Genomic DNA, 23,506 nt, shown 5'->3' on the forward strand with positions numbered 1-23,506 from the left:
TGCACTCACCACTTAGTTCTCCCAGGAGCAGCTGCCGCATCCACGGCCTCTGGTCTCTGTCTCAGTCCTTCCTGGAACCCAAGTACTTGAAAAGCATTTGGTTCAATAGGAATATAAGGCAGTCATCAAACAAGATATATTTAAGTAAGAAAATATCAAGGCTTTATTTTTTTCTTCTTATAAAGATAGCCTTGCTTGTTGGCTAAGTGGAAAGGAAGTACATAGTTCTCAGGAGTAAATAAGATTAACCTGGTTTGGGCTGCATACCATAATGCCAAAGCAGTGACATAAAGGGGTAAGGGTGTAATGCTTTCATCTCCACAGCAATAAAATGCAAAGGAAAACAAAAATTAAGTGGACTTAATGCTGGGCATTTCCCACATGGAAAAGGCAAGAGGACTTTAAATCCGTCAGTCCTACAGTATTAGTACTGTATACAATAAACAATTCCATTAGGTTGAGCCACCCTTGCTCCTTTCTCTGGCTCTCTCCCTGGTGAGGTATATCAGCCTGGAACCAACAAAGCTGGTAGTCAGGAGCTTCTGCTTTAGAGTCCACTGAGAAAAGAAGGGGGCAAAGTCTTGGAAGACTGGATAATCTAGCTTTGGTGCGGCACCTACGTGCAGCAGTGTCGCATATGGAAGTTGACAACATACTCAGCATTAGTCCTCTGCACGGAAATAGCAAAAGGCTCAAAAGGGTGAAAGGTGAAGGCAACAAGGCGTCGTACTGTGTGGTTGATGGGGCGGCCCAGTAAGCCTGCCTGGATCTCAAACTTGAGCAGGCCAGAGTCCCGGGCATAGAACCTAAACAGAACAAGGAGAGAGAGAGAGGACAGTATTGATATTCACCAACAAACTGAAATCTAGATAGCAGGGGAATGTAGCAACTATATATTTTATCTTATTGGTGAAATCTGTTACATGAGACTCAGCTTGTCAGAACTTTAAAATCATCTTGGTCCAATCAGAACATTTTAGGGGCAGAGTGATTATGAATTCTACTATGCTGTCCTGAGTCATTGGTCATTTCTCTTTCTCAAGATGACCCTTAGTTAAAACCTCCCTGCTTCCAGAAGCCCCTGCCTCTGTCTAGCTCAGTGCCAGACTAACATGCAAGCCACAAATGGAAGCCACATGTATAATTTAAATTTTTCAGATAGCCACATTTTTTAAAAATTTTTTTAAAAAAATGGGCCAGCCTGTGGCTCACTTGGGAGAGTGTGGTGCTGATAATACCAAGGCCATGGGTTCGGATCCCTATATAGGGAAAAAAATAAATAAATTTTTTTTATAAAGTGAAATTAATTTTAATAATATATCTAATCCAATATATTCAAAATATTATCATTGCAACCTATAATCAATATAAAAAATATTAGTGAAATATTTCACATTTTTTTGTACTACAACTTTGAAATCTGGTGTGTACTTGACACTTGAGCACATCCCAACTTGTCAATTAGCCACATTTTAAGTGCTCAATAGTCACATGTGGTTAGTGGCTGCTATATAGCACAGTGTAGATCTAGGCCCATCTTTGAGTCCTTCATTTTTAAAAATAAATTCTTTTAAAAAGTTCTTCTTTTTCATACACAGAAACAAAATACTAAGTAGTTTTGAATTTTTCATCTTATACAATAGACTAAAGATGCTTCCATCCATCCCAGTACTTAAATATCTTTTCCCATATGCAAAATAAATGACCTCTGGTTTTGGGAACTAGAGATGATTAGCAGAGTGGGCGCTGAATCAGGAAGTTCTAGAAAATTAAGAGGCCTGAATTAAAGAACTCTATAATTGATAAGCCCTCTTGGAAAGCAAATATGTAAGCAGACATACAGATATTCACACCTTTGGACTCAATAATCCCGCTTCTAAGAATTTATATCCACAGAATTTAATTTAAATGAAGTAAATTGTGACATGAATAAAGAAGGCTACCACTCTAAAGAATCACAGAAAGAGAATAAAAGCTCAGTAATAAGAGAATGATTGAATAAATTATGGTACATCTACTTGATGGAATAATATGCCATTATTAGGGCTGTAATTGTGAGGACTGTGAAACAAGAGGGAAAATGTTTGTAAAATAAAAGCAGACTACAAAATATGATGCTTACCATGATTACAACTGTGTAAATGTAAACATGCATATTGACAAACACTAGATTGGAATATTTAATAAAGGTATTAGAGTAATGGCATTACCTCTTCAAATGCCTTTAATATCCTTACATTTTTCATTTTAAATTAAAAATATAAATAAGAATTATAAGAAAAAACTGCTTAAGTCAGGGACAATGGCATTTCCACATTTGTTTTAGGTTCATCTTTTCATATTAGAAAGGCAGGGAAGTCAGAAAGGAGAGAAACGTATCTCGTGCTACTTGACTGTATCAAATGAGGCCCATTATACGCTTTTATGTGTAAAAGGCACATTACCCTTACCCACATAGTCCCCAACACACAAAGCACTTGTAATTTAAACTGCATTGTACAAACTTCTAAATCTAACTACCAGTTTACAGAAAATGGGGGAATGAGAAATACAGTAAATACCACCACAGGGATGCAATGAGCAAAATCTAGAATGTGGGGAATGCCAAGGACCAACACCTGGCTTCTTCAACAATTTCACTGCAAGGAAAATAAAACAGGGAAGTAGAACCAATAGAATAAAAAAGACTGAAGGGAACAGTGACCAAATGCGATGCATGAACCTTATTTAGATCCTGATTCAAACTGTAAAAGAATATTTCCAAGACAATAAAGAAATGTGAAATTAGGTGGTATTAATAAATTTTCGTTAATTTTCCTAAGAAGAGATAATTGTATTGAGGTATTTTTTTGAAGTATTCATCTTTTAGAAATTCGTACTTCTTGGGTATAGTGGTAAAAATCAGCTTGTACCCCGTGAACATTCATAACCAATTTAAAAAAAAAGAAATTCATACTGCAATATTTATGGGTAAAATGCTAGGATAACTGGGATTTACTTCAAAATATCCCAGGGAGCAGTGGGGAGGGGAGGAAGAAGAGGTGGAAGAGGATATAGATGAAACAAGACTGGCCCATAGATGATAATTGTTGAGGTGGGTGATGAGTACATGGAGGTTCCTTATACTCTTCTACTTTTTGTATATTTAAAACTTTCCATGATAAAAAAATTTGTTTAATTGGTTTTTGGAACTTGACTGCAATTTCCCAAAAGAATTATTATAAATGGTTATTAATCGTACAGAATATGTTACACAGGCCCATTTATACGATGAAGCTGGATGATGAAAGATATCTACTATAAAGATCTAAAAAAGACCTCAGGGCTCTAGGAACACATTCTCTTTGAGGTAACCCCAGTAGTGACAGAGGTGCCAGTTCTTCTCCTTAATACCTATAACAGCACACAGAACAGCACAGGCTCCAGATGTGAAGAGACAGGTGGGTCTGTTAACTGAACTGTGAGGGAGGGATTGCTTGTAAGCGGTTAGAGTCAAGGTTCCAGCGATTACACAGTAGTCTACATTCCAAAATTCCTCCAAGTGAGGAAGCATGAGTTTCTCCTAAACCTGCCTATTTCCCAAATTGTCTCTGCTATCTTTTCGACTAGATAACATTGGGGATAAGAATAACTTGAGTTACATGTAATAATAAGCTCTCAACTATAAAAACCATTATGGAAAGGTATTAGATTATTAAATGGAAAAGTATGGTTTCCTTCCCTAGATAACTTTAAAAGGAGACAACACTTATCTGAATTCAATGTTCTGATGAGAAGCAAAGAGTAGGAGCAGTTAATTTATGAGACTATTATCTAAATGAAGCACTCACCACATTACAGAAACAGCCTGCCCTTTCAGTCCAACCCATTAGTTCAAGTGGAGACAGTCACAAATTAATAATGTGAAGAAGAAAGAAAATGAGAAGAGAAAGAGACAGCAGGACGTTTTCAACCCTTGAGTAGTTCGTAGCTGTAGCAGTGACACTGTACCTGATAGGATGGTCGCCACAAGTCTTGGGCCGCTCCATGACTGACACCCACTTGTCATCATAGCTGAAGAGAGACAAATCCAGGTAGGGGCTACCACTGTAAGACTGGGCACTGATGGGGAGCTGACCCAGCAGCCGGCGTACTGCTTCTGTGTGTCCTCCATACTTGGCATTTATAATAGTGTCTTTGAACCTAAAATAAAGCACCAGTGAGGAAGGCTTTGTTGGTGGGCACACAAAGCTCCCTTGGATTTTAAATAGATAAATGTACGTCTAAAAACAACTCATTCTGTAAATAAAAAGTAAACCCTAGATACTAAATGAAAACAGAACCTCTGTTGCACATCATAAGTCTGGTTAGCTACAAATACCCTTAAAAAGCAGAAAACAGAATTAGAAAGCGGGAACATTAAATTACTTTAGAAAAGTGAAACAAGACTCTACAAACAAGTTTAAAATGAATATAATTAGTCTATGACAACTATTTCTACTTTTTTGATAACAGCTCAACTAGGGGAAAAAAATCAGAACTTATTTGCCCCATATAATAGCCTTAGATTAAATTAGGAAGGAGTTACAAAGAGAATCCTGCACAAAAGCAGCCTCTCTCTAACTCTTCCTGGGATCAGTTATAAGCCAACATCTGCCAAACCTATTGACAAATTATTCATTCTTTGTTTAAATAAAGTTTGGGAAATAGCTACCTATACTCCTGCAGAAACACTGCTATCTAGAAAAATAGTAACACAGAGCCACATATCTGACTTATCTTTGAAAATAATAATAATGGAGCGATTATTTCTCATTTTTGTAATGAATACTAAATTTAATACTCTTTGACCAAGTATTTCCATTCTTCTGGAAATTTACACTAAGGAAGCACTCCTACATGCAGAAAAATCTCTGTGCACATTAAATACAGCATCGTTTATGACAATGAAAAACTAAAGGAAAAATTAAAACCCTAATGGTAATCTATTCAAAGGTTATAAAGGTTATATGGTAACAGGGAAAATGTATATCATAATGGTGAGTAAATGAAGTAGACTACAGTACTATCTATATAATAAGGTTAAAAACACAAAGAAAACAAAAACTTATGCCTAAAAGAAAAAGACTGGCAGAAATACATCAAAATGTTAATAGCTGTGTCTGTGTAATGACATTTTGGATTTTTTTTTTTTCGCTTTCCTATAGTTTCTTAGAAAAAACATCAATTGTCTATCAGTACGTACTTTTTAAAATTTCTATATCAAAGCATATCACATGGTTTGACAAGCAAGGGGAAATAAATAAAATTTTTTTTAATTTGGGGCAAAACTATGATATAACATCTCATCTCTGAAATTAATGGAATAAAAGCTTAAATGTTCCTAACTTTAATGAAACCAGAAAGATTGATTAGATGAAGCTGTGATTTTAGTATGTGTTCCCTCCAAAACGCATGACAAAATTTAATTGCCACTGATAACACCAAGATCAAGGGTTGAGATCCCCTAACCGGCCAGCTGCCGAAAAAAGAAATTTAATTGCCTTTGTAACAGTATTAAGAGGTAGGATGTTTAAGAGGTGATTAGGCCATGAAAGCTCCACCTGCATAGGTGGGATCAGTACCCTTACAAAAGGGCTAGTTAGGCCCCCTGTTGCCCTCCCTTGGTCTTTCTGCCTTCTGCCATGGGATGACCCAGCAAGAAAGCCCTCACCAGATGCTGGCACCCTGATATTGGACTTCCCAGCCTCCACAATTGTGAGCCAGTAAATTTCTGTTCATTATAAATTACCCTGTCTGTGGTATTCTGTTACAGCAGCACAAAATGGACAAAGACAGATGGGATTTGAGTTTTGCTTTCACTACTAACCTGTGGTGCTAGATGGACATGAACACTTTCACTTCCCCCAGAAGGAAGCCTAGCTATCAACACTGCTTTTCCATTACTCCTCTTGACAGTCATTTTCATAGCCTAAGTATGAATCATAAAATTAAACCTTGGGCCAAACAGAACTTATTTTTTCCCTTTCATTTGAGCTGGAATTGAAGATCCTGGGCTCCATTTTCAGCAAAGATCTAGTACAATCTCATAATGTACACCCTAACCCTGCCTAGCTCACTGGCTTCAAAAGGTAAAATAATGGGTGCTGGCTCACAGCTTTGTGATGCTCACAAACAAAGCATCTATGACAATCTACAGGTTGAAGCAGTTGCTCTTTCTCAGCAGCACCCACAACCTCAACTCTCCACGCTCCCCACTAACTAAAAGATGAAGTAGTCACTCTAATGTCTTCACCACTTAAGCTCCAGGCTCAATGTCATTCTGTCTAACTACACCTCTGTTCATTCTTGGTGATTTCAAAATTCTCAGAGATGATCCTTCTAACACCACGTGCTCCTAATTACTTGACCTCCTTTCTACCTCAGGCATTCATTCCCATGGTCACACCCTCAACCTCACCATTTCCAACGACTGCAACCCCTCTGCAATCTTCAAAAACCCTTCAACCCCCACGGGACCTACAGTCCACTGAATACACCAACTTTTTGCCATCCTACACCCTTATCACATCCTCCCTTCCTTCCTTAACCAGCTTACATTCCACAGTCAATCATTAAAATCACTCCACTGCACTCATTCTCAAAAACCCCGAACTCTCTTGCTTTGTGGTACTTGCTTGGAAAAACTACATACAACTCTAGTTAAACCCAACTCTACCTATTCTATGCCTCTATCCACTAAGTTTTCTCCATTGCTGGAGAAAAACATACACTAATGCTCACTTTAAACTTATGACCATGAACTTCACATGGGCCTTAATGTTGCAAGGCACTCGTGCTATATTTCCATAGTCCAGCCAGACTCCTATTCTCTTCCATGACTATTTCATCCCCCTCCTTCACGCTCACTCAGTTACTGGCGTTGCTTACTTTGTTACTGACAAAAAGAAGCAAGCAGAAGGGAACATTATAGCTCCCATCATATCTGTGTAACTGTACATGCTCCCATCTAAGGCCAATCCCTTCACTTGTGCACTAGATCCTATCCCCTCTCAATATTTAAGCAATTCTTCCCCCATTTCCTAAACCATCAGTTTCCCCCTTCGCTATAGGATCAGTCCCATCTGCATACAAACATGCCCTTTTTCCCTCCCATTTAAAAAACAACAAAAATAAAAACTTAACATCACTTAACCCTCCAGCTAATGCATCACTTTTCAACTCCCCTTTACAACAGAACTCCTCAAAACATTTTTTCATACTGTCCAACTTTTTTCCTCACATTCTTTCTTAAACCCATCCCAACCAGGCTTTCACCCTCATCTCTCTGAAACTACTCTTGTCAAGGTCACCAAGATCTCTATGTTGCTAACTCCAGTAGTTAATTATCAGTCCCCGTTGTACTTGATCTGCCAAGCGGTTCTGACACAGTAACACTCCTTCCTCTCTAAGAAATGACTAGACCCCTCCACTTACTTCTCATCTTCTCCCCAAACCTGCTCTACCCATAGGCTTCACCATCACAGTTTGGTGGCAACTCTCTCCAAGTCGATTAAGCCAAAAACATTAGAATTATTTTTGACTTTGCCTTTTCATAGCCCATATCCCATCCTCCACTGATCTATTGGACTTTACCTTCAAAATACATTGAGAATACAATTACTTACTAGCCCCAATGCTACAACCCTGATCCAAGCCAATGCTGTTAACCAGCAAATAATTACAGAGGACCTAGTATGTGCCAAGCACTCTTCCAGGTGCTTAGGATATATCAGTGAACAAAAAGAACTTAAATCCTGGCGGCAGGAAACAGAATGCAATCATTTTATTTACTAGATCATTGCAACAGTCTCATAACTGATGTCCCTGCTTCCACCCTACCCCCCTGCATTCTGAACATAGCAGCCAAAGTGACCGTGTTAAAACATAAGTGAGACTATGTCATTCCTCCACTCAAGCACTACACAACCTATCTCATCTACAGCTAAAGCCAGAGCTGTAGAATGCCCCTATGTATCTGGCCCCCCAGATCTAGTTTCTGACCCTATCTCCAACTACTCTGCCCTTGCTCACTCTAATCCGGCCACCCTGGTGTCCCTCAAATGCATCAGACCCACCTCAGGACTGTTAGATTTGCTATTCCCTTTGCCTGGTATATAGTTCTTCCTGATAACCACATGGCTCGCTCCCTGATCTCCTTCAAAAGATTTGTTCAAGTATCACCTTCTCAGTGAGTCTATGCTAACAACCCTACTAGAATCAAACTGACAATCTCTTCTTAATACACTTAAACCCACCAGATATTCTAACAATTTTATTTTTTCCTTGGATACACCCGTCTTAAAATCCTCCACCCTGCTGTTCCATCTGGTCTGACTGGTGGACTGTCATCCTGCAACTTCCCTTATCATCATTCTCAGAATTCTCTTTGCCTCTGTCCAGCATCAGACTCTCTATTTCCTGCATACCATTCTTTTGTGAATTATTGGGGAAGTACATCTTTCAAAGTCTTCCTTAGAAAAGATACACTGAAGGTAATTTTTTGAGACTTCACAGATCTAAAATGTCTTTGTTCAACCCTATTATTTGGATATAAAATTCTAGATTGTAAATCACCTTTTTCCTAGAATTCTCAGGGAATAATTTTAATGGCTTCAAGCTTTTAGTGTTATTACTGATGTCTGATGCCATTCTGAGGATTTATTTTTTTTACATGTGAAATGTATGTTCTTTCTGAAAGCTTTTACAATTTCTTCTTCATCTCCAATATTCCAAAATTTTGTAATGATATGCCTCAGTGTGGGTCCTTTTCATTGACAGTACCGGGTACTTGATGGATCCAGTGGTATGCTGGTAAAGGTTTAATTTTTCTCTTGGGGGAAAAAAGCCATGATTTGTAGTGCTTCTCAATTTCTGTGGTGTAAATCTTTCTGCTGTGACCAATTTCAATTTCACTGTGACATCACTGAACATGGAGTTGTCAAGTAATGAGCAGTAGCACAACATCATACACAAAGATTTTTACTTTATGGATAAAATATATACAAATAACCTCAAAAGCATAAATAATAGTAAAATAAATAGGAAATAGCAAAAATTCCTGCAAGTTTAACAATCAGCTCTCATGAACCAGTATGTGCCAGCTCCAGCACACCACTGGATGGTCCTGCCAATCTGCACCTTTATGTCCTTCAATATTGGAAAACTACCCTCATATTATTCCTTCCTCAATAGGGGAAACTCCATTTTCCCTATTGCTCCTTCTGGAATTATCCAGATACTGGATCTCTAATTCCTTTTTCTTTTTTTTTTTTAACTGTTTCTCTTCCATTTTCTTTCTCTTATCTTTTTTTGTGTGTGTGTGTGTGTGTGTGTGTGTGTGTGTGTGTGTGTGACCAGTAAGGGGATAGTAACCCTTGGCTTGGTGTCGCCTGTACCGTGCTCAGCCAGTGAGCGCACCAGCCATCCCCTATATAGGATCCAAACCCGCGGCCTCAGCACCCCCAGCGCCACTGCGCTCCCAGCACCGCACTCTCCCGAATGAGCCAGGGGGTCGGCCCTTTCTCTTATCTTTTTATTCTACTTTCTTGGAGAGTTCCTTAACCATAAATAAAAAATTTTTAATTTCCAAGAGCGTCTCATTGTTCCAGGAATGTTCCTGTTTTTATACCTTCATTTCACTGAATGTAATATTATTTCCTCATTCTATATTCCTTATTCTGTTTGTTTTCTTTTGGTCTCTATCTTTTAAGATACAGGCTTTCCTTAAATGACTCATGATCCTTGGTGTCCATTTTTTTCTTAAACATTTATTCTGACCCTTGAGGGACAAGTTTTCACTTATTTTTACCAAAGATTACTGGGAAAAGATTACTATAAAATTTAGCATTTGGAGCCATGTGGTCACACAAAATTTAGTTTCAATTTCTAAATATGAGAGTACTTCAAAAAATTATGGAAAAATAGAATTGAAAGATAATACAAATCTTTCCATGAACTTTTTGAAGCATCCTCATATGTGATATTTTCAATGCAGCAAAGTACGATACAGTGATATAATATAACAAAGTATATTATATTAAGATACCATTCAGTGGAGGAGATGGAATAGATACATGAATTTGAGGATAAGAAGAAACAGTGTAAAATTTCCAATATTATGGGAATAATTTGCTCTGTAATTTTTATATCAAATATTTGAATACCAAATTACTATGGCATTTAGATTCCTTTGGCTAAATTTAAAAGTTTTGTAATAATTTTATTTTTAAATGTTGATGTTTAATGTACACTGCAAATAGCATCCCTTACAACTACTTAAATTTAGTATTTATAGTAAAAAAAACTTAGAGACCAAATTAAAAATATGTGAGGATATCTACAGTATTTCAAAATTTGTTGGTGGTATGAAGCAACACTTTGAAGATTACTGAGCTGGAATGTACAACCTTTCTCTTCAACTTGTATTTTCTCTTCATGGGGCTTCCTGCAATTTTGCTTAATTCCAGATACATTCTGAAATATTTTCAGAAAACACAGTTTCCTCTAATTCCTGGATGACTTCACTCATTCAACAAATACCTAATGAGCTCCTCACAAGTGACATACACTAGCCAGGTGTTCTGCATATTGCAGTGAATATAACAGACAAAAATCCCTGCTTTCAAGTCACCTTCTTGTAACTTCTTTGAGTTTTGACCGTGTATGCCCACCTTTTGTTGTTTGTTAGTGATCTGCTTAATTTTAAAGTTAATTGTAAAAGGAAACAATCATTCCAAAATGAAAAAGCAAAATCTGACCCATGTTCTGCTTCCAAAAATCCTTCTGTACTGAATAGAGATGCTGATAAAGGTGATTTGTATAAACCAGAGAAAAAAGAAAAGGCAAATCAGTTGTCTGAAAATCGATACCCATCTACTTCCAATAGAGAACTGTCCTTTTATATAAATACAATGCCACTAAATTAAGATATCTGCTTTGCTCATTGTTCCCAGTGGCAGTAATGCTTATTCTGATTCATTCACTCACTATGATATGATCTGTCTTGAGACCTACAGCAAATATTTTCCATAACTGGCTAAGGTTAGGGGAACGATCTAGGTATGTGAAATCTGATGAGGCATTGTCTGACTAGAGTAGGATTTAGTTTGGGTTATTGGCCCAAAGGAACCATTCATTTCATAATAAGATAGTAAGATAGTTATTAGAAGCTCTGGTTCACAGAAGGACCTTGCTGACTGGTGGGTATCAATTTAGGGTAACCTAGGTGTTTCGTGAAAGAACTCCAACTCAACACCTAGAAGTCTCTTCTCTGGGTTGGTCAGTTTCCCTAGAGAAAAACCTCTAATCTACTGCCTGGGGAGTATAAGTCTGGATGCCATATCTGGGAAGGCGGACAGGAGTCTTTTCCCTTTGGTATGTCACCTTTCACTTAATTCTTCCTTTTAGCATAACATGTCTCATCCCTGTTCTCAGCTATATCTGATAAACCTGAGACCAGAGCCTGTGTGGTTCAATTTGTCCAGAGAATAAACTTCCTTCCAGCCTTTTGCAGAAGTGGAGAAGAAATAGTCATTTGGCTGTGTAGGCCTAAGGAAGGGATCGAGAGGGTCTGACTGCTCCTTTTAAGAACTTCACCAATCCTCATTTCAGTCTACCTCACAGGTACCTTCAGAGGTACCCTGGGCCTCCAACTTCCTGACCCTTTCCAGAGTTCTCTAGTGTAAGGAAGGCTTCTTTCCTGATGACTAAGCTCTGCAGCCTTAAGTTTTTGCTTTCTGAAGTATGTTAAGTCAGTTATCACTCATTCATTGGCTTTTCAGCTTCCAAAACTTTGTTGATATACTCTGTCTCCAACCATCTCCTCTCTATTCTCTTTGCAGCTCTATTTACAATAGCCAAGAGTTGGAACCAGCCCAAATGTCCATCATCTGATGACTGGATAAGGAAACTGTGGTATATCTACACAATGGAATACTACTCTGCTATTAAAAAAAAAAAATGAAATACTACCATTCGCAACAACATGGATGGACTTAGAGAAAATTATATTAAGCAAAACAAGTCAGGCACAGAAAGAGAATTACCACATGTTCTCACTTATTTGTGGGAGCTAAAAATAAATAAACACACAAACAAATCAAGGGTGTGGGAAGGAAGAAGACAGAATAACCACAAAAATTCCTTGAACTATTTAAGTCGAGTGAACAGATATGATGAGGGGGTGGAAAGGAATGGGTAAAAGGGCATGAAAATCAACTACAATGTACATTGAGAAGTAAAATTTTTTAAAAAATAAATAAGTTTCTATCTTATTCCTTTATTGTTATTTTAGTGGAGTTTAGGGATGGAGCAGAGATAAATACATGTGTTCAACACACCACGTTTAACCAAAAGTTCTAAAATGATTTCTTTAATCATTCAGTCAATAAATATTTAAGTGCTTGACAGTGCACCACTGAAGGTATAGGAATAAAGACACACAACTTTCTGCAACTCACATACAGTCTAGGAAGAATTATAGACAATGTACAAATAATTCCACAGGTGCTGAGAGAAAGGAGAAGTTCAGAATGACACAAGGGGTTACAACAGGCAGACCTAACCAAGGGCGGGTAGACCGAGAGAATGAGAGAAGGTTTCCTAGAGGAAATGGCTATTGGCCTAACACCAACAATTTTTCTAAAGAAAAATTAAGCCAGTTAAGCCCTGTGGAACAGCTTACCGGCGCTGGATCTGCCTTGCAAAATTGTTGCTAGATGCTGAGCAGGGAAACTGGACTTCACTGTGCAGGGTAGCATTACGAAACAAGTCACAGAAGTTCTCAAAAAGCTCCAAAAGCTCATCTGACGTATTCTCAAACACAGCAATCACTTCTGTTGTCACCATATTGTACACTACAAAGAAAGATGCCTGCAGAAGAAGAGGGACAGCTGAGTATAATGCCATGTCTAGGAAATTTATCACTTAGCTGAAAATTCAAGCCACTCATGTAAAACAAGTGAACTCCTCAGCTTTAACCACTTCAGAATGGCTGCAAGTGGTTTTGGGAAAGGAGGAGGCATCAGTGGGCTTTATCAACCAAGAGCCTCAATGTTGCCAGATTTCCCACTTTATCTGTCCTTCTAGAATTACCAAGTTGCCCAGCATATATGTATAAAAAGATTTTCAATCTTTCATTTCAAACTGTGCAAATTCAATATTTTTCCTTCCAAGTGTTTATTTCCTACTTGCTCCCCAACCTACCCCGAGATAAAAAAACACTTTTTTTAAATGCCAGATTTAATTTTCTTTCCTGCTGAGAAAGTGACTTGCAACCTGGGGCTGCCTGTTGGCAAATTATTTTCTCTTGTATGTGTACAGTTGAAAGTTCAATTTATGGGCATTTATTTTTCCCTCTTGATATTTCTAACATGCAGAGAGATGCCTGAAGTACACTGTGTTCTAAAACTGCTCAGGCAAGTTGTTTCCAAGGAGGGTACTGCTGCTGGACAAATGAAAAATCAGAGAGGCATTTTCCATTTCTTTCTTCATAAGTGTTCTTTCAGCCAAAGGCATTTGTAAAACACATTTGAGGTTTGTAGCAATTAAGATCAGAGGGAGAACCTGAAAAGTATTCTCATGCTATAGGTGGCAGAGTTACTGCTTTTTCTGAATGGGCCCCGAGGTGATCAGCCCTCTTCCTTTAAACCTCCAGTGTTCTGCTCTGCCTAACAGGGAAGCTCTAGAAACCTCTAGTTCTTGTCACAGTGAACACAGCAGTGTGAGTTAATCTATGAGCTTCCAAAGGGACTCTAGAAGTTTTCAGAACACTAGGATTAGTATTTCACCTCCTATGATTGCGTTTAAATCTCCATTACCAATTTCTGGAACCATTTGGCCCACCTTTTTTACTCGTAATTAGTTGTTCCCAGAGCTTATGTTACATGGCTTTGGCGGTCACCTGGAAATTAAATTTGGCTGTAAATTCAAGAGGCTGGGTGTAACTTGAGAATAATACCCATAATATTACCAAGGCTTTTTGTCTGGATGCACTTTTGAGTCATTAATCTTATTGGAAGCTATCAAATTAAATTGGGGGAGGAGTGAGGAGGACATCCAGGGTAGGAAGACTGAGTTTAGAGTTACAAACTCTGTAAGCAAAGGATAGAGCCCTAGTAATATTTCTAGCTACAGTTAATTATAGCTACTAGGGAAAAAACCTTTCGCAAAGGAAAAAAGGATAATCTCAAATGCAGCAATCACAGATAACTTGTCCCCTCCAAAATAAAAAGGTAATTATAGCTCAAACCTAAATAAAAGACTGACTCGTGTCCTTTCTGGATAACACTTTGATCATATCAGGGCTTTACGAGGATCTCTCATAATTATGTGAATATAGAATTACACAAACATTTACTAGCCTTCCCTCCAGGACAGACTGGGAAATAAAGGTTAGGGGGGTTGAAAAGTCAAGGACTTCACCACCAATCTCCCATGATGCACAGATGAACACCCCTGATGGCTCAATAGGTGATTTCATCATTGATGGGGAAGAAAAAGAAACTAGAAAAATTATCTCTAACCATATTACTCCCCCTTTTTTAAGAATACACAGGCTATGATTCAAAAGAAACATGCTAGTAGATATTTTACCACAGGTGGCTGGTGAGGTCTTAAGAGACGATGCCCTTACAATTCCTCTTAATGATAGAATAAGCTGCAGGTCAGTAAGAGATACCAGACTCAACTGACTTCATGGTTTACTATTTTGCAGGCTGTTCTGAATTTCCAAACTAGTATCTAAGGAGACAATATGGAAACAGGAAAATGGGGAGTGTGGGCAAAGGTACAAAAAAAGTAGGTCTTTTACTTGGTCATGTCAAAGTAAAGAACTTCTCAAAGACAAATGCCCAAATTACCCTGAATTTCAGCAGGGCATTTCAACCCAAGAGTCTGAGCAGTTTTTGTGCTCTTTATACTGGCCTACTCCTTTTGAGAAATGTCTCTCCCACCACCAGCATCTTTCACCTAAAATGAAAAACCCTTAGGATCTGCAGTCCTGATGATTCTCCTAGTGGATCATTAATCTTGGCTTCCTTTTGACTTTTTCACTGCTTTACAACCTATGTTTCAGCACGTGGACAAGTTCAGGGTAAAATCACAAGACTTAACTCTGTCAAATGAACTCACCTATTAGTTACCTTAAAATTAGACTTTATGGAGAAGCAAATTACATTAATCATTTACACAGGAAAGTAAAGTTAGATTTTTAGAGGATTTTCTTTTTTGTGCGGTATGCTTGTTTTCATTGTCAAAACTAAAGCAGCCAGACCAATAAGCACAGTCTTACAAAATCAAGGCAGGATTATCCACAGGTAGTCCAAACCCTGACCTTGTAGCACTTGTGCTTCCATCTCAAGGGCACTAAAAATGCTCTGCAAAAGAATTAGGATAATAATCACAGATTTGACTACCTACATGTCAATGACTTGAGATTTAGCTTCCATTTGTCCAGATAAATACATAGGGACAAAGAAAAATTGAGTTGATTTTAAGTTTGAGGCCTAGGATAGCAAAAATTCAAGGCTACATAAAATGTGTGTTTCTGAGAGGTTGGCTATAGGCAAACAAAGAAACCTTCCCATTTCACCAAGGAGACTGGAAGGATAAAGGGCAGAAGAGTTCACCTCATACCTGTGATGGATCGGTGACCCGCAGTGTTACCACGTCCTCACTAGTGTACTTGATGAACAGATGATTTTCGTCCAGGAGCTGCATTTTCCACATGCGCAACTGCCGCAGTTGATCAAAATACTGGAAGAAGCGCCTCTTGGCCATTGCACTACCATCCTGTTCTGCCCGGCGCCACAAGTATACCAGCAACCGGTGTTTCAGGGAATTGATGAAAGGATCCCTAAAGGGATTGGCCATGCCTGTCTGACTGTCCCGCTGTACCTCAGGGAAAACAGCTGACACAGTGAGCAGGTCATCCTCATAGCAGAAGCGGCCAATGGTCCGCACATCAATAAAAGTGCCTTCAGGAGTCACCTGGAAGACATGGATGGTCTGCTGCTGTACTGACAAAATGGCCAGGATGTTTTTGTACAAGTACAGCCCTTGGTTGTGTGACAGGACCACTTTATCACACTTGAATGTACGTGTATCACATAAACGGCCAGTGTGAAGGTCAATGATGTGGAGGGAATAGTCCTCTAGAGGGGACCGTGGGTTGGGAGTCACTGATTCACTGTTCCGGTATACCTCATAAAAAGGAGGGTGAGGCTCATCTGGGAGGTATGCAGCTGAGCCGACAATGACACACCGGCAGTCATCAGTGAAGAGGCTACATTCCCTGTTCAGGTGCTCGCCGTTAGCCGCTACATTGGTAATGTGTAGCAGAACAAAAAAGCGTTCAAAGAGCCGGCCCCGGATGTTGACTGACCGCTGGTCATTGCCATTTGACAGGATCTCCCCCTCATATCCCTGCAGTAGGTCCTCTGCAGCCTGGCAGCCCTGATACTCATAGATTTCAAGAGATGTCTGGTCTGAAGAAAAAGCAATAAAGTAGCGTCCATCAGGTGAAAATTTACGCAAGAAACAAGGAGGCTTTTCAACATTGACAACTGTGAAGTTGGGGAAGACATTCTGGTGGAAAACTCGGACCTGGTGCCAGTGGGTACCTGCCTTGCCTGAACTGATCCGCCGGCGTTCCAAGCGGTGAATGACATTTTGGTTTTGGATTCTTCGAGGTTTGATGGTAGAAACATGATGATCCATTATCACATTTCTGCATGAAAAAGTAAAGTAGAAGTCAAGAAAATAAAACAAAGTTTACCAAAACATAAATATATACAAGTCAAGCAGATATCTCTTTTTACATTCTGAAACCAGGAGGAGCTCCTAAGATGATAGTGACTGGCATTTCTCCTTCCTAGATTATAGTCAGGAAGTGGTCCTGACATTTCTGATTCTAGAAACAGGTTTGAGGGAAGAACCTAGGAATACCTTCCAAGTATGCTCAGTTACTGGGAATGTTCAACAGAATACACCTACAACTGCATTAAATTTGAACAGTACAAGAATCACATTCAATGTGCAGTCATTCAAACAAAAAATATTTATTGGGCTGTTAAGATGTCCTTATGACTCAAAGCAATCTACAGATTCAGTGCAACTCCTATCAAAATCCCAATAACACTTTTTGCAAAATTAGAAAAATTCATCCTAAAATTCATATGGAATCTTGAGAGAACCCAATAGCCAAAACAAATTTGAAAAAGAACAAAGTTGGAGGACTCACACTTCCTGATTTCAAAACATATTACAAAGCCACTGTAAACAAAAAAGTTTGGTACTGGCATAAAGACAGATATACACCAATTGAATATAGTAGAGAGCCCAGAAATAAACCCTTGCATGCACGGTCAAATGATCTTTGACAAGGGTGCCAAGACCACTCAATAGGGAAAGAATGGTCTCTTCAACAAGTGCTCCTGGGAAAGCTGGATATCCACATGGAAAAAAATGAAAGAAAAAAAAATAGATCTTTATCTCACACTGTATAGAAAATTTAACTCATAATGTATTAAAGACCTGAATACAAGAACATGATATCGGACTTGGCAATGATTGCTTGGATAGAACAACAAAAGCATAGGCAACAAAAACAAGTAGGAATACAACAAACTTTAAAACTTCTGTACATCAAAGGACATTATCAACAGAGTTAAAAGACAACCTACAGAATGGGAGAAAATATTTGCAAATCATATATCTGATAAGGAGTTAATATCCAGAACTCCTACAACTCAACAACATAAAATCATAAAAAGCAATTTAAAAAGGGACAAAGTACTTGAATAGACATTTCTCCAAAGAAGATATACAAATGGCCAACAAGCATATGAAAAGATACTCAACATCACTAATCACCAAAGAAATGAAAATCCAAAAATCAAAACTACAGTTAGATATAATCTCTCACCCATTAGGATGACTTTATATATATAAATAAAAATAAATAAATAAATAAATAAAAACAAAATAACAAATATTGAGGATGTAGAGAATGTTGAGCCCTTGTGCACTGCTGGTGGGATTGCAAAACAGTGCACGTGCAATGGCAAACAGTATGGAGGTTCCTTCAGAAATTAAAAATAGAACTACCATATGATCCAGCAACTCCACTTCTGGGTATAAACCAAAAATAAATGAAAGCAGGATTGCAAAGAGATATTTGTACATACATTCATAGCAGTAGTTCACTCAAAGTAGCCAAGAGATGGAAGCAAACCAAATGTCCATTGACGGATGAATGGATAAAATCTGGTATATACATATATGAAATACTATTCAGCCTTAAAAAGGAAGGAAATTCTGACATATGTTACAACATGGATAAACCTTGAAGACCTTATATTAAGTCAAATGAGCCAATCACAAAAAAGACAAACACTATATTTAGATTCCACGATCTAAAGTAGTCAAATTTATAGAAATAGAAAGCAGAATGGCAGTTATCAGGGACTGGGGGAAGAAGAAAAGGAAAGCTGCTGTTTAATGGGTTAAACATTTTTGTTTGCAAGACAAAAAAAGTTCTGGAGATCGGTTTCACAATAATGTGAATACACTTAATACTACTGAACTCTATGCTTAAAAATGGTTAAAATAGTAAATTTTATGCTATTTTTTATCATAATAAAAATATTCTTAAAAATATTTATGGGGCATCTATTATACAACATATACATTAATGTTTCCAAATGTTTTATTCTACCTTGATTCAAATCAAAGTTAAGCCACAGGCGATAGAAGTCAATGGCATTCAATGGAAAACTAAGCTACAAAGTTGTTGCCAGGTAAGCAAGAGTAAGCAAACTCCACCTTCCCTCTCCCACTGAATGCAGCTATAAAACCTAAACAGAATGCATGGACAGGTATTTGAGGACAATAGTAGGCTAACCAGAAAGTACCACTGAACAGACAATGATGTTGCCACTATCTCTTCTGGTCCTCCTACTGTTTGCAGAGTAAGTGCCCGGCAGGGACAAGTAACTAAAGCACAAGCTTTTTCACTAGGGGATCCCCCAAGGATCCAAAAGGTACTGGTGAGATCACAGAGAGGGAAAAGCTCAGAAAAGTGATACCATGAGGTTGTTTATGAACTCCCAAGCTTGCCTCCAAGCTGCATACATGTGGATATGTTCCAGATCATCATACTAAAGGCTTTAAGAACCAAACTAACAAAGAAATCACCACCTAGGTCTCAGACTAGCCACTGAGTGTCATATACATGGGACAGATCCAAATAGCACTTGCAAAGACTTTGAAAACTGATCTGACGTTGGAACCGTACCCTATAGTAGAAAGATTGCAAATTGCACCTGAAGCTAATTAGGTAGATTGCCTACAAACACAGAAATAGCAACATTCCCTATAGGATTTAAACAAGACCAATAGTCCCTCAACATAATATTCAAAATGTCCAGGAAACAATCCAAAATTACTCAGCAAATGAAGTAGTAGGGAAAATCTCAACTGAGAAAACATAATCAACTGACACCAATGTTGAGATGCCACAGAAATTGGAATTCTCTGACAAAGATTTTAAAGTAGCTATTGGAATAAACTCCAATAAACAATCACACGCTTGAAATGAATGGAAAAACAGAAAGTCACAGCAAAGAAATAGAAGGTATTTTTGAGAGAACCAGATAGAAAGTTTATAGCTGAAAAGCAATAATCAGAATAAAAAACTCACTGGATGGACTCAAAAGCAGGAAAAAAAAGAGTCAACAGAGGACAGAGACAATCGCCTAGAAGACAGATCAGTGGAGATTATCCAATTTAAACAAAAGAGAAAAAAAAAAAGACTGAAAAAATTGAATAGAGACTCAGGGACCTAAGGAAAATAGCAAAAGGTCTAACACCCTTCTCATAAGAGTCCCAAAAGGAGAGAAGAAAGAGTTAATGCTAAAAAATTTTTTGAAAAGATAATGGCTGAAAATTTCCCAAATTTGGCTAAAAACACAAACCACAGTTTCAAGAAGTTCAGAGAACCCCAAATATGATAAACCCAAAGAAATCCATGCCCAGAAATATCACAGTCAAACTGGGAAAAACTGAAAGACAAAGTAAAAATCTTGAAGGCAACCAGATAAAAAACAATGCATTACCTATAATGGAACAATTCAAATGTCTGTGGATTTCTCATCAGAAACCATGGAGGCCAGAAACAAGTGGAACAAATATTTTTAAGTGATGAAAGAGCTGCCTCTGTTTTGTCATTCAAGTCTCAACTAAAACAGCAACTCTTCAGAAGTTTTCCTTGACCATCTCACCTATAGTGCCTTTTCCATCCACATGAATCTACCATTTCACCCTGTTTTATTTTCTTCATAGCCTTTATCACTTTCTGAAATTAGTTATCTGTTTACCTTCTTAGTATCTGTCCCCCATACTAGAAAGCAGAGACCTTGTGTAATTCCTTGCTGTATCTCCAGCACCTAGGACAGTGCCTAAGGACCAGTAAAACCTCATAAACATGTTAAATGAATGAATAGAGCAACATTTGTATTGGGCCTTGAAGGATAAAAAAATTCTGTAGGCAAAGTAAAAGAGAAACATTCCAGAAAAAGGGCAGCCTTAAAAACACACTTGAAAAGAGCATAGCATGGCACATTTGAGAAACAATAAATCCAAGTAGTTAGGCAAGGGAAGCACAGAGTGAGTGATAGAAGGCTTTAAAAGTAGAGTGGAGCCAGATTGGAAAGCAGGGGAGTGACTGGATCCAATCTGTATTTTAGAAATAAAAACATACACATAACGAGTTATTTATTTATATTCTGTCTCCTTCTAAAAGAGATGTCAAATGCCTTATATAAGTGTATAATATCTAGTCAAGTTAAAAATGTAATACCTCTATAACTAGCAAATCAAGTTTCTCAAACTGCTAGTCACAACTCATTGAGGCCTTGAAATCAATTTAATGGATATTCTTACATTTTAAAAAATGAAATACAATAAAATAGAAAATACCAAACTGTATCACATACAGTAAGGGTAAGCACTGTTTTGTACAACTTTTGTTCCAATTATATATGTGAATTATATGCACTGCGTAAGGATATAAAATGTATACTAATCTAACCTAGAGCAAGAGTCTGCAAACTACTGCCCTCAGGAAAAATCTAACCCCCCTCCCTGTTTTTGTAAATAAAATTTCTCTGGAACACAGCTATCCTCATCATTTACTTATAGGCTATGGCTGCTTTTACTTTACAAAGGCAGAGTTGAGTAGTTGAGACGAAGGACACACACCCCACGAGTCTAAAATATTTATTATCTGGCCCTTTACAGAAGTTAAGTACATCTCACTTTGCTGAATTAATTACTTCAGATATCACCTTAAGGGCCAGCCCATGGCTCACTTGGGAGAGTGTGGTGCTCCTAACACCAAGTCAAGGGTTTGGATCCCTATATAGGGACAGCCAGTTAGCTCACTTGGGAAAGCGTGGTGCTGACAACACCAAGTTAAGGGTTAAGATCCCCTTACCGGTCATCTTTTTATTTTAAAAAAACAAAACAAACAAAAAAAAACATCACTTCCTCAGGGAAGTCTTCTCAAAATCCTAATATATTAACCATACCCATCCTTCATTGTACTTACTACGCTTGCAACTTTGCCTTTGTATTTTATTTATGTCTACACTTTCACTATAGATGGTGAGTTCCCAAGGACCAATACACAGATACTATATATTCTCTAAGCTCATCACAGTGCTTGACACATGGTAAGCCTCCCTTCTTGAACACTGGACCCACCTCATGCCAAGTTCTGTGCTAACTCGGGCGTCCACAGGGGCTGTTCCCTCTGCCTGGGATGTATTTCCCCTGGCCCTTGCCATAACTTAAGTTGCAGCTTAAGTGTCACCTTCTTCAGGAAGTATTCCCTGATCACCTTATCTAAAACAGGACTCCCCATAATTTTTTGTCGTCTTCATAGGAATTGCCACAATTTGTATTTATACTTTTATTTGCGTGATTATGTGTTTAATGACTAACTCGCCCGCTAAACTTTGCTCCCCAGACAGGAGGTAACCACGTCTACTTTGGTGACCTCGGTATTTTCAGAGCCTAGCACTGGGGCTGGCACATGGTAGGCGTCTGGTACGGTACGGAACGAAAGAAGAAGGCCTGGGTGAATCGGGCCACTAACTCACTGCGTGGGACTAAGCAAGTCCTTTCCCCTTGATGGGTCTCAGTTTTCCCACGGGTAAGGTGCACATATCCCTCAATTCCTTGTGACGGCTTCCAGAACGAAAAGAGGATGCGAGGGGGCGGGCACACTTGCCCAAGGGGGCGCCCCCGGAAAGAAGAGCTCGGGGAGGGGCCTGAATGGGAAGAGAATTCCGAGGGAGGGCGGGGGCCTCGGCGTCATGCGGGGAGGAGCCTCTCGGGGAGGATCTGACGGGCTTGGAGCTGCGCCAAAAAGGAGAAGTCCTCACCTGTCGAATCCAGGTTCAAAGGGCTGGAGCGAGGGACGCCCCAGCCTGCTCCTTGCGCGCCTCCCTAGACCCCGCCCCCGCCATGCCCGGGACCCCGGCGCCCGCAGCTGCAGGCTCCCGCTTCCGCTACCCACCGGAAGGGAGACGCAGCAAAAAGGGAAGTAGTGGAGAGCGCGGCGCAGTCCAGCCGGCACTGAGTGATGGTTTAGCGCACCCTGGCGCCCGGAGGAGGGATCGATGCCATAGAGGCTTGGTGGCTGTGAAGGAAAAAGTAACCTGGCGCCCTAACCTGGGCAATTCCGTGCTCTCTCCCCTGCTTTAAAAGTCTCTACCCCTGCTGGGCCCATTGGAAAAAACATGAATAAGAATTAATTTTTCACCTCTTGGTTAGATGCGCCATTTCATCAGCTGAGAAACTATAGGCTGTCTGTTGTCTTCTCCTAGATGGTGAGCGTCTTGAGGACTGGGATTGTATTTATAGTCTCAGAACTCACTGTCCAATATAGTTTCTGGCACGTAGTGGGCATACAGTAAAAACTCGTTGCACTGAATTAATCCCATAATCTTTACTTGCCTTTCACTTACGTTATCTCATTTAATCTCTTACAAGCTGATTTCTCCCTCAAAGCCTTTGCTTTGTCCTCCTTCTGGACAGCCTACCCCCAAATTTTCCTGCAATAGCCTCCTTTGGATCATTCAGGTTTCAGATAAATGTTACCTCTTCAAAGGGCTTCCCTGACCGCTCTCACTCCACCCTCATCACGGTATTTCTTCATAGCACTCATCACTATGTGATCTTACCTGGATGATTGTGGGGGGGGGGTTGTTTGGGTTTGTTTCTTTGTTCTGTTTTCCTTCCCACCACTGGAGTGTAAGCTCTGTGAGAACAGGAGTTTGTCTTATTTTCTTTCTTTCTTTCTTTTTCTTTTTTTTTTTTCCTTTTCCTTTTTGTGACTGGTAAGGGGATCGCAACCCTTGGCTTGGTGTCCTCCGCACCGTGCTCAGCCAGTGAGCGCACCGGCCCCATCCTTATATAGGAT

At 39.0% G+C, this 23,506-nt stretch overlaps 1 protein-coding gene across 5 annotated transcripts; it reads right to left on the bottom strand.

Moving 5' to 3' along the window:
- Nucleotides 1-165: 165 nt before the first annotated feature.
- Nucleotides 166-22,553, bottom strand: DET1 (DET1 partner of COP1 E3 ubiquitin ligase). 5 transcript variants are annotated; one of them, XM_063090502.1, is made up of 6 exons: nt 21,784-22,078; nt 16,641-16,747; nt 15,655-16,505; nt 12,704-12,891; nt 3,991-4,182; nt 166-806 (listed from the first exon to the last, which is right to left on the bottom strand). In XM_063090502.1, the coding sequence occupies exons 1-6, from the start codon at nt 21,864-21,866 to the stop codon at nt 617-619; spliced, it is 1,611 nt and encodes a 536-aa protein (XP_062946572.1). In that variant the 5' UTR covers nt 21,867-22,078; the 3' UTR covers nt 166-616. The 5 variants fall into 5 exon arrangements, with proteins under 5 accessions (XP_062946572.1, XP_062946569.1, XP_062946570.1 ...); XM_063090499.1 differs by lacking the exon at nt 21,784-22,078 and adding an exon at nt 22,467-22,553 and having other exon boundaries at nt 15,655-16,747; XM_063090500.1 differs by lacking the exon at nt 21,784-22,078 and adding an exon at nt 22,182-22,271 and having other exon boundaries at nt 15,655-16,747.
- Between the last annotated feature and the right edge of the window lie 953 nt (nt 22,554-23,506).

Source organism: Cynocephalus volans, chromosome 3, assembly GCF_027409185.1.
Source record: "Cynocephalus volans isolate mCynVol1 chromosome 3, mCynVol1.pri, whole genome shotgun sequence".
Lineage (NCBI taxonomy): Eukaryota > Metazoa > Chordata > Mammalia > Dermoptera > Cynocephalidae > Cynocephalus > Cynocephalus volans.